The 16,575-nt window shown below is 33.2% G+C and overlaps 1 protein-coding gene across 1 annotated transcript in view; it reads right to left on the bottom strand.

Moving 5' to 3' along the window:
- Window positions 1-16,575, bottom strand: part of UNC13C (unc-13 homolog C) — a 744,392-nt gene that overhangs the window by 90,770 nt on the left and 637,047 nt on the right. Inside the window, exon 24 of the mRNA XM_051980682.1 lies at window positions 4,317-4,405. Coding sequence (XP_051836642.1) covers window positions 4,317-4,405 — 89 coding nt within the window. The remainder of the gene's footprint in view (window positions 1-4,316; window positions 4,406-16,575) is intronic.

Below are 16,575 nucleotides of genomic sequence, written 5' to 3'. Positions count from 1 at the left end.
TTCCCTGACCAACAGGATGAATACAGAGAGGATTGGCTAGACTTACATGATCTGATGCTAAGTGAAATGAGCAGAACCAGGAGATCATTATATACCTCAACAATGGTACTGTATGAGGATGTATTCTGATGGAAGTGGATTTCTTCGACAGAGATATAACTCAGTTTCAATTGATCAAGGATGGACAGAAGCAGCTACACTCAAAGAAAGAACACTGGGAAATGAATGTAAACTGCTTGTATTTTTGTTTTTCTTCCCGGGTTATTTATACTTTCTGAATCCAATTCTCCCTGTGCAACAAGAGAACTATTCCGTTCTGCACACATATATTATATTTAGGATATACTGTAACTTATTTAACAAGTAAAGGACTGCTTGCCATCTGGGGGAAGGGGTGGAAGGAGGGAGGGGAAAAAATCAGAACAGAAGTGAGTGCAAGGGACAATGTTGTAAAAAATTACCCTGGCATGGGTTCTGTCAATAAAAAGTTATTAAAAAAATAAAAATAAAAATATTATTTGCCTATGCAGAATATAAATAGTTTAATCTTAGCAAATCTTTTATGATTTTTCTCTTCTTTTTAACTTTTTAATGCTTCTTTTACATGTTATATTTGAGGATCAAATTTTTTTTTTATTTAGTTCTGATCTTTTCACCAAAAATGCTTGAAAATACTTTATTAATTCATGTCTATTTCTACTTTCCCCTTTTCCTCTCCAAAGGTTTACTCAGTTTGCTTGATAGGTGATTCTTGGTTGCAATACTAATTCTTTTGTCCTCCAGAATATTGTATTCTAAAACCTCTGATCATCTAAAAATAGAAGCTGTTAAATCTTGTCTAATCCTGACTATTGTTTGATGATTCTTTTTTGGTTACTAGCAGTATTTCCTCCTTGATCTGGAATTTAATTATAATATTCCTGGAATTTTCATTTTGGAATCTCTTTTTGGAAGTGATTGGTAGATTCTTTCAAGTTCTCTTTTATTCTCTGGTTCTAGGAAAATAGGTCAGTTTCCTTGATAGTTTCATGAAAGACATTGTCTAGGCTTTTCTCTTTTTTTGATCCTGGCCTTCAGATAATCTACTAATTTTTAAATGACCTGTCTTAGATCTATTTTTCAGGTCAATAGTTTTTCCAGCGAGATATTTCACACCTTTTTCTATCTTCTCATTCTTTTAATTTTGTTTGATTATTTCTGAATTTCTCATAAAATAATTAGCACTTGCCTAAGTCTTACTTTTAAGGAAATAGATTCTTTCAGTGAAATTTTGTATCTCCTTTTCCATTTGGCCAATTCAACTTTTTAAGGAGCTCTTCTCTTCAGCAAATTTTGTATATCTTTTTTCCAATTGTGCTTTTCAAGACATTCTTTTCTTCACTGGATTTTATGCTTCTTTTTTCATTTGGCCTATTCTGTTTTTTAAAATGCTATTTTCTTCAGTATTTTTTGTGCCTTCTTTTTACCAAGCTGTTGACACTTTTTTCATGATTTTCTAGCATCACTCACATTTTTCTTTCCAATATTTTCTCTATCTCTTTTAGTTGATTTAAAAAATCCTTTTTGGCTCTTTCATGGCCTGACATCAATTCATATTTGTCTTTTTAGCCTTGGATGCAAGAATTTTGATTTTGTTGTCTTCTAAGTGTATGTTTTGATCTTCCTTGTCACCATGGTAACTTTCTTTGGGCAGAATTTTTTTTCTGTTTTGTGCTCATTTTTTAGTCTATTTCTTTCTTTCTTTTTTAAAAACTATATACTAAATTGGATTTCTACTTCTGGAAAGGAGGATGCATTTTTTCAAGCTTCAGATTTTTTAAAATACAGCTGTTTTGAGAAGTAATTCTGGGGACCTGTATGCTTTTGGTTCTTCCAAAGTGGTATGATCTTGTAAGAAGTGTGTTTACTACTATTCTGTATAGTTTGGGGACCACCATAAGAACTCTTTTCAATCCTGAATTGAGGCCATGGTCCCTGGGTATAAGTTCTGCTGAAGGCTGGTGGATAACAATATGAGTGAAGATATGATGAAAAGACAGAGCCTGAGAAAGGTTATTAATTTTTCCATTTTTTTCTACATTGCCTCATACTTTTGTCTAGCAGCCAAAAGCCTTTTTGGAAAAAAAAATTGTTAACCCATCTGACACACATATAATCACATCAAGTCAAATAAATGATTGTTGTGAATGATTGTTTTATTTAAGATACTGTGTGTGGAGGCAAAAAGAAATTTAAGATACTTCTGACAATTAAGAACTTAAAAGTTTGACAGGGAACTATACAGTTTGTTTAGATACAAACATAGGTTAAAGCTAATTATGGGAACATAAGAAGCAAGTTTACTAATAAGTCAATTAACCTTTCCAAATGGGCAGTTTTTTTTTTTTTGTCTTGGTCTTGAGTGCCCTAGTCAGAGAAGGCTATCTTTGTTAACTTTCTGAAAGACAAGTTTCTTTTGGAAATTATACTAACTCTCAAATTCAGTCATAAGAACATGAAGTTCTGGATGGAGTCTAACGGAGTTCAATTTGCATAACATATGTATTTATGACAAATACATAGTATCCTGTGTCTACTCTCCCCTTCACAATTCCTTAGCATTTACATCTCCTCCCAGGAGAATTATCATCTCTATTCATCTAATTCTCAAATCTATATATGCAGTCCCAATTCTCTTTCCTTTTGCTTTATCATATGTTGGATGTCTCTCTATCCAAGTGTTGCAGGACTACTTTTTCTCAACATGCTTAAAACTGAATTTTATTTTCTCCCTAATTTTACCCACACCATCATTTCAAATTTCCTATTTCTTTTTTTTTGTGGTGGGGGAGGGGGCAAGTGGGATTTGGAATCACAGTTTCTTGGTTCCATTCTCTAATTTTGTTATTTGTTATCTGTATGACCCTTAGCAAGTTAAAATACATTCTTTAAATCTTACTTTCTTCATCTTTAAAGTGGGGGGAAAAAGGGACAAGGGAGGGTGTGAACTCTGCTCCCCATTTACTCTGACTTTTGTATAGGAATAAGAAAAGGAACTGGATTCCTGATTTCATTAATAAGTACAGGGAACTCTTAGCTGGGATTACCTCTACCACCACTGGGCAACACTTCAATAATCTTTAGTCTGAATCTTGCTTGGAGCAGCGAAAGTTTAAGTGAGTTAGCTTGGCTCATAAAGCCAGTACATCTCAAGCAGTATATGAATCCAGTTTTACCTGCTTACAGAGTCAGTTCATAATTTCCTCCATCACAATACTTTCCTTCCTATTGGTAAATATTTTGGTTTATATTTACAAGAGTACATATTGTCTTGGGGCAGCTAGGTGGTGCAGTGGGATAGAGCTGAAGTCAGAAGGACCTGAGTTCAAATGTGATCTCAGACACTTAACACTTCTTGGCTGTGTGACCTTGGGCTAGTCACTTAACCTCAATTGTCTTAGGGGAAAAAAAGTACATTTTGTCTCTTTTTGCCCAATAGGATTTAAAATCCCCCAAAGGAGTCATTGTATTCTCGATACCTAATACAGTGCCTAGCATATAAAAAGTATAATAGATATCTTGAAATTCATTCATGGGACATGGATACCTAGTTAAAAACACTTGCTCAAGAGTAAAATGCAAACATCTCAGCCTGCCATTTATGGCCAGGGACAATCTGGATGCAACTTATCTTTCCAGTTTTATTTCATATTATTCCCTTTCATATGCTCAATCTTCCAGTATTAGCTGTTTTCTAAACTTGGTATATCAAGTCCTGACAATGTATTCTTTCCTTTAGTCCAATAACTTCTTGTCTCGTATTTTATTTAAATATTACATGTTATTCTATCCCCTTCCAAACTAGAATGTAAGCCCACTGAAGACTGTGACCATCGTTTTTCTTTTTCATTTTGTGTCCCTGCAATCTAGCACCTCAGAGCAAGATTTTGTGAAGGTCTTCCACACAGTAGGTGCTTAATAAATCCCAGCTAAATGTTAAATATTTGCTGGTTGTGTGCTCAAATGCTAATTTCTAGTAATTTTGTTTTCTGTTTCTTAATTGTTAATTCTTAATTCTTAATGCTGGTTACATAGATAATGCTATATGCATACCAGAGTTGAGTATGCATATAGCATTATGTATGTAACCAGCATTAGTTATAATGAAAAGAATGCTAGATTTGGCATCAGAAAGTATAGGTTAATAAAATCCTGGCTCTGTTGGTTATTTCTAATGATGCCATAGATTAGGACCGTTGTTTCTCTGGGAATTAGTTTCCTCAATTACTTCAAACCTATCACTATGAAAGTCATTGTTATAGGTTAGTGTTCGTTACCTTTCACCGTAGGTTATGCTGAGCTCATCCAGGACTCCGTTGAGTTTTACCTGAAGTTCTTTGAGAACACTACTAGCTTCAGGATCTAGCTGCAAAGAGACCAGAAATAATGTTAATTGGGGCTTCACGTTAACATGGTCACATGTGTTTTGCAAGCACTGTGATTATTATAAAATAACTTACATATAATATGACTCACACAGTTATTTTTGAAAAACAAATATGGAAACACCACCCAGATAAGGAAAGAGTAAAACAAACCATGAGGGTCCTTATATATGAAAGAATGATTTTAAAATCCATAACATGCAGAAAAACACAACAGATTTCTCAAGCTAAATAGCAAAGCCTTTGCATGCTACTGCAATGAGATTCAAGACATGTAAGATAATATCTTATAGACTATAGTAGGCTTATAAGCTAGAGAACTGAGAAAATGAAACACTAGATAAATGTGTGCTGATTCATAATATAATAGGATCCTCAACAATAAGAGCAATCAGGACTTCTAGGCACTAATGGGGATAAGCACCATTTTAAAAGGCTGATTCCATTTACAATTCAATTCTTTGATTTTTTAAAAATTGCCTTTATTAATTGAAGATTAGCATAGCTCCTATTTGAAGGTGTTTTCATATTTTTCCATAAATGGAATCAAAAGTAAACAAATGAAAGGAACCAAACTCTTCAATGTTTCTATAAATTGTGACACGATTGGCCTACACTGGGTTCCACTTTCTGAATGCCACTGGGCCACTCACAAGTGTATTCTTACCTACACCAAGTTCAGCAACTTGACCTCCCTTGGAAAAAAAAGCTCCTGGAGCTGATTCTGGCAGCACTTGTTTCTGCATAGAAAAGGAGCTCATAGCAGAGATCAGGTTCTCTTTCAATAAGATAAGGAGAATTCTGCACAACACAGCAATGTTTTCTCTAACCACAATCTTTTGAAAAAAAAAAATCTATCTTGAGATGAAATGCATTTTCCCCCTTTCTCCTCAATCTCAACATTCTGATTAAATAGGTAATGTGATGTTACCATAAAATGGCTTCCTGAAAAGAGTGTATTTTTTTAACCTTAGTACATCTAGGAAAGCAGTGACATTACATGGATAGATGATAGATGCCCTGGAGATTGAATTCAATTGTTTAATTCTAAGGGTCAATAATTTGTTAATTGAGTAATAGGCAATCCAATCAAGTAATTTTGGGGGGGTGGTACAATATAATGCTTATAAAAATAAATAAAAGCTATCTTAGAAAAATGAAATTTGGTTTTTGAATGATTTTTTCTTTATGGAAAATGAATATTATGAAAATACTTAAAACTTCATTTCATTCCTTTTGCTATTGCCTATATTGTTAAAAATTCAAAACAACCAATAATATATTTGTTAAAGTTGAATAATTAAATAAAAATGCTACTTTGAATTTGAGTTGGCATGTTTATATAAGGATAGAAGGATTTGTATACTTGGATAATTATTACATTAAAAGTAACTGTTTCTTATTTTGGATAAATATTTAAATTTCTAGAACCTTGCAATTAGCACTTTATAAGCTTGAAATCCTTAAGATGTCTACAGGTTTTCACCCTTTGTTATCTTATTTGATCTTCAAAAATCCCAGTGAAAGAAGCAGGAAAGATATCAATATCCCCATTTTACAAGAAATTGAAATCATTTGCTGAGGGTCACAAAACTAACTAGTGATGAATTTAGCTTTAAAACCTAAGATCACTTGAGTCCTATATCAGTTTACTTTCTATTTCACAAAAGACACAAAAGGAGAGGAAAGGGAGATGTAAGATTATAGAATTATTGTCTCATCAGCTTTATATTAAAGTCATAATGAACATCTTTCTTCATCCATTCTTCTCATGGCGAAAATTTAAGACTAAAATGAGAAAATTACTTTCCAAAGGTCAAAAATCTACATTTTCATAATATACTTTTTCCTCTTTGATAAAACTGGACCAACAACTTTTAATGTGGAGATATTTATTGCACTTGAATTAGGCATTAGGAAAAGGTTTAGAAAAGATCACTAATAATCAAAATTAATTTCCCTTGAAACATCAAGGGAATTCTTTTTGATGCTTTTCATTATGGTCCAAACTTTAAACTATTTCTTATTAAAGCAAACTTATTTGCTTTAATAGGATGTTTAGAAAAAAATACCTTCAGAGAACTTCTTAAATGTACTGAATGAGTCAAAATATACTTTACCAAACACTTTGTAAATCTAGTGGTATGAAATTTTCACCTATTTGCTATTCATTTTTGGTATTTATTTGATATTCATAAAAAGGCGATAAGTAATCACAATACGTGTGATTACAAACATATCTTAAGAACAGGCAAAATTATTTTAAGCATAGTTTAAGTAACCAAAATCAATTCTAACTTGCAAAAATGGGAGCAATATAAAAATCATGACCATTTAATTATAATATAATAGTTGTGGATGATCATTTGTTACCTTTGTTAATGACATTAGATTTCAGAAAGTTAGAGTTAAAAATCACTTAGCTTAACCATCTCATTTTATAGGTGAGGAAGATGAAACTTAGAGTCCAAATGATTTGCCCGGAGTCACCCAACTAATGTCTGTCAGAATTAGCATTAGAATATAGCTCTCTTGACTTCCAATACTTTTCATTATAACCAATTTCTGCTTAAGTCCACATGTATTAAATGCCTTCTTGACTACTGTCATTTGAACTTTGCTTTCCAACTTCCTCTCCCTCTGTTCATATAGAATATAATACCCTTAACTTCTGACCAAAGAAATATAAATGTAGATCTATGAAACCTTGCAAGATACTTGAGTGGTATGGGCTAGTTTGCTTTCTTAAGGATCAAATCTTAAACACAAATCACTCTGGCTCTCAATAGTAAGTTCTAGTTCAAGCCCCACCTGATCATTGTGTGGGACCTTATAGCACTGAATGGAAGTAAACAGCAACTGGTTCTATTTTTGGTCAGAAACCCTGAGGCTCTTCTCCCAGACTGATTTTTTTTTTGACTGAGGAGAAGCCATTCTTTGCTTTATTTTTTTTCTATGATTAATCACCAAACGGGTGGTTGCCTCAGTTAAACAGAGGCTTGTTTAAAAAGTTAGCTTAAAAAGGCCTAGATTTCGCATCCATGGACCATCTCCAGTTATCCTGATCTAGATCTTGTCACAGGGTTCAGAGGATTATGGAGAAGAGTCAAATTGGTGACTATGGCCAAGCCTTCCTCACTAATTCACCTGCAAATCATGGCATCACCTCCCTGACACCATGGTCCTCTTGGAGAATAAATGACATACGACAACACTTGAACCATAGACAGTAATAAGAACAATAGTAATAAGAACAATAATAATATCAATAATAATAATAATAAAAATGATAAAAGCTGGCATTTATAAATGCTTTAAGGTAAGCAAAGCACTTTGTCTATGTTATCCCATGAGGCATGTGCTATTATTATTATTCTGATTTTACAGAGGAAGGAACTGATGTTTGGAGAGGTCAAGTGACTTACCCATAATCACTTGGCAACAGGATTTAAAGTCAGACTTTCCTTTCTCCAAATCCAGTCTGTACACTTGCTCCACTTAGCTACCTCTAATCACAAATGTTGCAATACAATTTTGAGCCTTTTCAAAAAAGGCAGAAAATTTCACTGTATAGATTATTATTAATAATAGCACATTTCGAGTATTATCTATTTAAATGTTTATAAAGCCAACATATAGCAAATGCATTCTTGTACAAAATGGCCTTTAGCTAGTAAGTTATTTTAAGCAGTCTAGCATATCACAATCTACTTGTGCTGAAGTTATTTGTGTAAAAGTCTATTTGTCACTCCTGGATTAGCAATCCCATGAAGGTAGACACTGCATCTTAGATTTCTTTGTATCTGTATTTCCTTTTCTCTTTGCACATAGTAGGCATATGGTAAATATATATTGAGTAACTGGTATCAAAACATGACTACATCCTTTCTCTTAATTTAGACTGATTATAAAGTAAAATGTGTTTTTAAAAAACATTAAGTTTGACCTCTTTAAATCTATTTGGTTTGGAAGATCAAGTTTAGTTTATGCATTTGATACTCTGGGGGAATAAAGAGGAAAAAAAGAAAAATGGGGGGAAGGAGAAAGAGAGTGACTTAAAAAGAATAATTTCAGTAATAAAAGAAATAGAAGTGCTGAGTCAACTCTGGTCTTCATAATACTTAAATCAGATTGCAACTGCATTCTGGACAATGTGTGGGAGTTTTAAGACCCAAGGGCAGCAAATTGAGTGTGATCCAGTTGCTTAGATTAAACCATTGAGCAGGGCTAGGTAAATTTTCTCACCACTAAAGTAAAATCCACTAGTTGTGGTCAGATGTGCCATGTTAGTCTGAAGTAATCAGCCACATTCTGCACCATTTCTGTTCTTTTCCTAAAAGGAATTTGAGATGAATTCCTAAAGAAAGTCTCTCACAAAGGCATAGATATTTTGAAGTGTTTACTGACAAAGAGCTTTTGTATTGGAGACATCTATTACTCAAATTTGTTCTGAGCAAAGTGTTTTTTGGGAGGAAACTTATAATCTAAATGGAAGTTTTCCTGAACCATCACTATAATGTGCTTCAGGATTATTTTTTTTTTTCAGTATTAGGGAGAGGCTGCTATAAGAAATCATAGCAAGGTTGGGAGGATTACTGTAGTTTGGCATGGTACCAAATGTTAGAATGACCTTTAGATTCATGTTGAACACTTCTTGCCGTTGCATTTAGAGAAAGGCTTGTAAAGGACATAGGTTTCCCCGGTCAAGATCTTGTCATGGCTTCCTCCTGGTCGATCTCCTTTCATTTAAAAGCTGGCTTCCTTCACCTAGTTGCCCTATTTTCACCTCTTAATGGTTCATGTGTAAACAGCATTTTCAAAGTTATCAAGTCTTACATTACCTCATTTACATGGCCATTTTCTGGAAATCTTCCTCTTGTGTTATCTACTTACGAGGCTTCCTGCTAGATGAAGTTTATGTTCCAGGAAACACTGTGTAGCCCTAGAACAATGTGGCTACTCTGTCTCCCAAACCAAGAGTCTCAAGTCATAGATTAAGAACTGGAAAGTCATCTAATTCAGCTCTCTCCTTTTGCAGATAAAGAAAATGACTTGGAGAGATTAAATGACTTACCCAGAGTCATACAGGTAGTAAATGGTATGTAACTTTTCATTCAATAAACATTTAATTGCCTACTATGAGCAAGGTATTATATTAAAGAGAAATACAAAGATAAATAAGGCATGTCCTTACTGTCAAAGAGCTTAAAATATAGCTTTTTAGCTATATTTTAAAAATATAGACAGGTACACAAATAAATATATTAAAATTAGAATATAATACATGTATGCAAGGAGGATAAGATGCTATAAAGTCAGATGGGGGGAACCCATTATTTTCAACTATAGGAATGAGGGAAATCTTCATGGAGGAAACAGCATTGGAACTGGACCTTCTAGGGTAGATTGGATGCCAATTAGCATAGAGTCGTGGGGCAGGGAGGAGGCGGGCATTCCAGGCATAGGAGAACAGCATGAGCAAAGGTGCAGAGGTGAGAAAGCTTGTGGAGTATTAAGGGGACAGCTAGCAATCTAATTTGGTAGTAGTGCAGAGTACATGAGGGGGAGTTGTGCTTGATAAAGTTAAAAAGCTGTCTAAACATACAGATCTTTGAATATCAGGTAAGGAAGGAACAATAAAGAACCTTTCTCTTTATCTCTACTTACCAGAAAATTTTTGAATACTGGAACAAAATAACTGAGGTCCAGAAAGAATAATCTAATGATGTATGTTGGTGGGGAATGTTTTAGGAGGCTAATGAAGTTGCCTAGGTCAGAAGTGAAGAATATCTGAGCTAGAATGATGATAGTAAGAAAGGGACAGATATGAGAGGATATGAGGAATCATAATGAACAAGACTTGACAGTCAAGTAATGTGTGTGATGAAGAAGATGAAACCTATGAAGAAGAAAGGATCAAAGATGACTCAGGTTAGATTAAGTCAAACATAACAGAGAAAAAAGTAGTTCAATTGACAAGAAAATAGGGAAGTAAGGTGAAAAACTCAATAAAAACAAGACTAATGAATTCAGATTTAAATATGTTGAAGATGCTCATGAAACTTCTAGATGGAGAAGTCCAGAGAGGAACTGAAATACAATCCTGAAGCCTGGGACAGTGGCAGAAAGATTAAAATCACAGAAATTACTGAAATTACCAGGAAGATGATATAGGGAAAGAAAAAGTCAAGGAAAGAACCTTGGTAGAATGCCATATTAAAACATGAAGCAAAGACAATAAAAAAGATAAAAGGAGACTGGTTAGAGAGGTAGAATTAAAAGCAGAAGTCTGATGTCACCAAAACCAAAGAAAAAACAGTATTAAGGAAGATGTGCAGGGGAAAAAGTGGTATAAATGGTCTAATCATTGCATTTGATTATATTTGATTATATATGTCAAGCTTTCAAATATTTGAAGCCAGAAATCATCTCTGTTCCAACATTCCCCATCCCATACCTCTTAAGATGAGCTCTTCTCCTTTATAGTCTGAACATCCCAAGTTCAAATGACATTAATCTGAGGCCCTTCATACTGGTTACGTTCCGTAGACATTTTCTATCTTATTAATGTCCTAAGATATAGGACATAAAACTGAAGAGATGAGATGTGGCAATAAAGTGGGGCTAACATCTCCATCATACTGGATATTAACTCTCTGTTAGTCTAGGACAGTGTTAACATTTTGGGATATCCCGTCGCACTACTGTTTGTATTGAGTTTGCAGGCCAATAAAACCCTGTTTTGTTTTGTTTTTCCAGAACTTCCATTTAGTAATACATATTTTATTTTATGTCTCTGAAGTTGATTTTTTTCAATCTAGATAATTATTTTGCCTCTATTCCCATTAAGATATATATTCTTATTAGATGCAACTCAATATTTTAGTCTGTTGGGATTTTTTTTTTTTTTTGAGGAGGCAGGGTGCCAATTCTGTCATTCAATGGGTTAGCTAGCTCTCCCAGATTTCTGTCTCTTACAAATGGATATGACATTGCTATCTTTATTGAAATAACTGAAAACTATCATAAACAGCATAGGGCCTTCACTAAGACCTTCAAACATAGCTGAGAAGAGATAATGATTTGTCAAATATGCCATAGAGGGAATTTATTTTCATATACAAATTGGACTACATAGTCATAGATGCTATGAAATCATTCTGTCCTTTCAGAATTTTATTCTTTAGAAATTTCTCTCACTCCCTGGAATTTAGCTTCTGCTATTTTACGTATTCCTTTCTTATCCCTTTGATATCTGCTCTCCCAAATCATAAAATGAATTCCAGATTATGTCTCTTTTCTATCACAAATTCATAGGATAATGGAATCAGAGGTTTTGTACTACAAAAGATCTTAGAGACCTTTGAGTTCAACTCTTCCCTTTTTTTTCACAGATCATGATACTGAAGGAACAGGGCATAAAGTGAACAAATGTCTGAGGCAGGATTTGAACCTATAACTTTCTAATTTTGAGATCCTATTTACCAAACTATACTCCCAAAGTTTCCCATCATTTCTACTTCAGCAACTGATTCCTCTTAGTTGCTGTGATCTAGAATAGATGCTCTCCATATGGCTACTTCTCTTTTTGAAGGATTAAACCATTGTAAAGTTGTCAAGAAAATCTTAAATTCTCTGCTTTTGGAGGAGAGTGATATAGGAGTAGTTTTTTTTCCCCATTCTCTTTTTTGCAATTCAAAGCCTTTTTGATTATATATGCATTTTTATTAGCCCTCAATCCCTCTACCCCCAACCCTTGCTGAGGGTTCATCATTGTTATATTCAATTCTATAAGCATTCATTAAGTATTCTTTAGACTCTAGACACTCTGCTGCATAGCGGGGATTCAAAAATGAGGAAAATAGTTCCTACCTTGGAGTAGCTTTCAGTTTATTAGGGAAATATATCATATGCATGATAAGTGTATGCATGATAATTTGAGGATGGTGAAAACATTGATAATTGTGGATATAAGAAATGAAGTCATGATCAAAGCACAGCAGACAGAAGAGATGAAGGGAGAGCAAAAAAGACAGGCAGGTGATGCTACAGAAAGGAGGGAGAAAATAAGCATTTTTTACCCTGAAGTAATTGGGGTTAAGTAACTTGTCTAGGCTCACACAGCCAAGAAATGTTAAGTGTCTGAGGCCACATTTGAACTCAGGCCCTCCTGACTTCAGGGCTGGTCCTTTATCCACTGCACCATCCAGCTGCCCCCAAATAAAATAAGCATTTATTATTCCTTCTATTTTTCAGTCCCCATGTTAAGTCTTTTACAAATATTATTTCATTAGATCCTCACAAGAACTCTGGGAAATTATGTGCCATTATCATTCTCATTTTATATTTGAGAAAATTGAAACAAACTAAGATTGTGACCCAGCTGATATTTCCAAGACCAGATTTAAAATCAGATCTTCTTTATACCCACTGTAGGCATATATTCTCTGCTCTCTAACTACACAGCCCATAGAATACTGGATTCAGAACAATCTGAATTCAAATCCTGCCTTTCTTACATGTCCAATGACAAATCACTTAGTTCTGTTGTCTTATCTGTAAAATGGTAAGATTTTTAAAGGTATTGAGTTTATTGTTCACTTAACTCATAGGGTTGTTATAAGAAGCAAATTAACTAACCCTTTGCAAACCTTAACACTCTATGCAAATGTTAGCTGTTATTATATTATTATTATTTTAGGCAAGAAGAACAACGTACAAATTTTGGGAAACAGATGGCTCTCTAATTTAGCTGGAACAGATTGAAGAGAAATAATGTGAGATATGGATGAAAAATAATGTAAAACCAGCTAGCACAGGGCCTTGATTAAATTCCAATTGTAAGAGTATTTTTTTAAATTTTAGAAGTAGCCCCAATTTATAAATGGCCAAAAGATAGATCTATACCCAAAGGGCTACAAATTTATGCATATCTTTTGACCTAAAAACACCATTACAAGGCATGAATACGAAGATATTGAAAAATAAAGGAAAATGTCCTATATATACAAAAATATTCATGACAAAAAGCTGGAAATTGAGGAGATGCTCATCAATTGGGGAATGGCTCAATAAACTGTGCTATGTGTTTGTGAAGGAATATTAGTGTTTTATGGGAAATAATGAGCAGGATGCTCTAAGGGGAAAAAAAAAACACCTGGAAAGCCCTTAGTAAACTAAAGGAAAATACAATGTACTGTATAAAAAAGTAATAGTAATTACCAATTCTAGCATAACTGTAAATGACTTTGCTATTCTCAATAGTATAATCAGCTATGACTATTCTGAAAGACTTATGATGAAAACAATCTTATACATACCCAGAGAAGGCATTGATTGTGTCTGAATAAAGACCGAAACATTTGCTCTTTTTGTCTCTCTATCTTTTTTTAAACTTAATTTTCTTGAGGGTTTTTAGTTTCATTAGGGCAGGAGATCTATTCTTTCTTTTACAACTGTGGGTGGGGGAAGGGTAAGAATGTAGGACTCAAAAATTTTAAAAACAAATGTAAAATGTTTTTTGTTTGGATGCAACTGGGGAAAATCTTAAAATAAATAAATAAATAGATTCTAGATGTAATAAAGACTCACTGAAGGCTTTTAAGGATAAGAATACCACCTCACTCTTTCCCCCCATCATTAGCCCTTACTCTGCCTTGAAATTGTATTGTATTTTCTTACACATATTCATAACTGGTATGCATCAAAGAGAGTGTTGGGTGCATTTAGGAAGAACTGAGTTCAGTTCTGGCTTCAGATACTTAATAGTATGATAACATTGCATAAGTAACTTAATCTCTCTTTGCCTCAGTTTCCTCAAGTGTAAAGTAGGAATAATAATAGCACCTACCTCCCAGAGTTGTTGTGAGGATTAAATGAAATAACATTTGTAAAGTGTTTAGCACAGTCCCTGGCACATAGTAGGAGACAAATAAATGCTTGATCTTTTCTTTTTCCCATATCTCCTTTCCCCTTAAAACTTTTCAGAAGAAACTCTGTTTCAGAAAAAGGACTGTTTCACTATTTTCTTCATTTTTAAAGATTTCTCCTCTATTCCTAAATGCACTCAACCTTGGTCTTTGTATTATTTTCTATCCCCATGGTGTTTTAAATCTAAGTATTTGATATGATACGATTCCATATCAATGTAGTCTATCTTAGAATATAAAGTAAAACAAATTAGAAAAACTGCAAAGCTGGAAGGTGCATTAGAAATGCTCTCTATGTGGAAGAATCCTGTTGAGATGTTATTCTAATTGCCTTAAGGAAAAACACCTAAGAATTTAATATAGCCACATAATCATCATTTTAGATAGCACTCTATAGCATTTCTTTTCTTCCTTTGAGATTTTCATGAACTGCTGTCCTAGAGGCATCCATCATTTAAATTCATGTTCCTGACTCTAAGTCTCAGAAATCTAAAAACAACAATATTTGCAGTTTCCACCCTGATTAAGGACAATCCATAGGAAAAAAAATTAAGAAAGCTGTCATTTTCAGCTCTAAAGTTACTCATTGACTTCAAGATAAGGAATTCTGTCAAGGAAAGCAAAGAAAAGATTGACATATCTCTTTCAACAGACTTAAGAGACTACTTAGAGCTAGGAAAATTTGGACATTTGAAATAGACTTTTTAATGGAAACTAAATGAGGCAAACCTTTTAATCTTGTCAGCAATTTTTTTGTGTAACTTTTATATTTTAAATTTTATTATTTTACATTATTAATATTACCATTTTTATATTTTGACTTTTACTCCATACAAAAAGCATTCCTCAATTTTTTCAGCATTAAAAAACAAACAAACAAACAAAAAACCTGTTTCTTTTATAACAGCATTAGGGCTTAAACTCACAGAATCTTGGAACTAGCGGGAATCAAAAAAATCATTTTGTGGAGTACCACAGGACTAACACCTGGTTCTTTTGATTCTCAATTCAATACGGTGAATTTTGTCAAGTGTTTAATGTGTGCAAGACATTGTGATATTAGAAAAACAAAGACAAAAAAGAAAACACTTGTTCTAGAGGAACATACATCATAGAACCTTTTCCATTGGAATGACCTGTTTCTTTTCATTAATAATCAGTGAAGAAAAGTTTAATCCTGTCATATTAAAAATAATATTTCTCAATCTTGATGTTTTAAATTAATGCATATTTGTAAGGCACTTTTTAATAGTCACTTAATAATAAAGGTCACTTTTTCATGCTGATCTGTGGAAATCATAATATGATAGTTCTTTTTTATTAAGAATAAAATTTAATTCTGATTACTATACTGAGTGAGGAAACTAAAAAAGTACACAAAATATATGTATATTTAAATATTTTCTACAGATAGAAAAATGTTTTCCGCAATGCAAAAAGTTAATATTTCTATAAATGCTACTAATGCAAAATTTTGTTCCTGTTTTATGTTTTCTGTGAGCTCATTGATAATTGTCTGTCTGTACATTCTTATTGCTACTGGTTTATTTACATCAACTTATTAAAGAAAAATAGCTTTAAAAGCTGAAGCTTTATGTTCTTGTAGTGGCAATCTCACACAGGAATTGAGAATGTACTCCTTGAAAATAAGAAAAAACTGTATCCTCTTATAAAATATTAATCTGAAAGATTTTCTTTTTATGACGCCAATCAGTCTACATAGGGATTGTGCCAAATACAAAAATGAACTAGAGTTCAAAAAAGGAAATAGTGAAAAAATATTACAGGGTTATGCCTTGGTAAAAATGTTTCAAGACTTGCTGAATGAACAAATGTGGAAATATCTATTAAAAAAAAAACTCAATACAAACTATCCCTAGAAATCTTTGAGGAAATAAGATCCAACTGTATTTTGAATGACTTAGAGGAGTTTAATGAGTATATTTCACAAAGTCTTTTCACAGTCAACAAATTTTATATCTATATATGTGTATGCATATACATATACACACATATATGTATTTGTATATATATTTCCCTTTTTTATTTGTATTCATCTAATATTAGAGTTTAGTATTAGAATTTGGAACATGAACACAAAAGTGAAATAATTACTCATCTCAAGAAGTCTGCAGTCAATTAAGGTCTACTTTAGCTTAGACAGTACAATCCAGTAGGTCAGTCAGCAAAAATTTATTGAGCACCTATTATGTGCTAGGCGC

Source organism: Antechinus flavipes, chromosome 2 (assembly GCF_016432865.1).
Source record: "Antechinus flavipes isolate AdamAnt ecotype Samford, QLD, Australia chromosome 2, AdamAnt_v2, whole genome shotgun sequence".
Taxonomy (NCBI): Eukaryota; Metazoa; Chordata; class Mammalia; order Dasyuromorphia; family Dasyuridae; genus Antechinus; species Antechinus flavipes.
The sequence above is the reverse complement of the archived record's forward strand: the minus strand, read 5'-3'. Positions and strand labels throughout refer to the sequence as shown.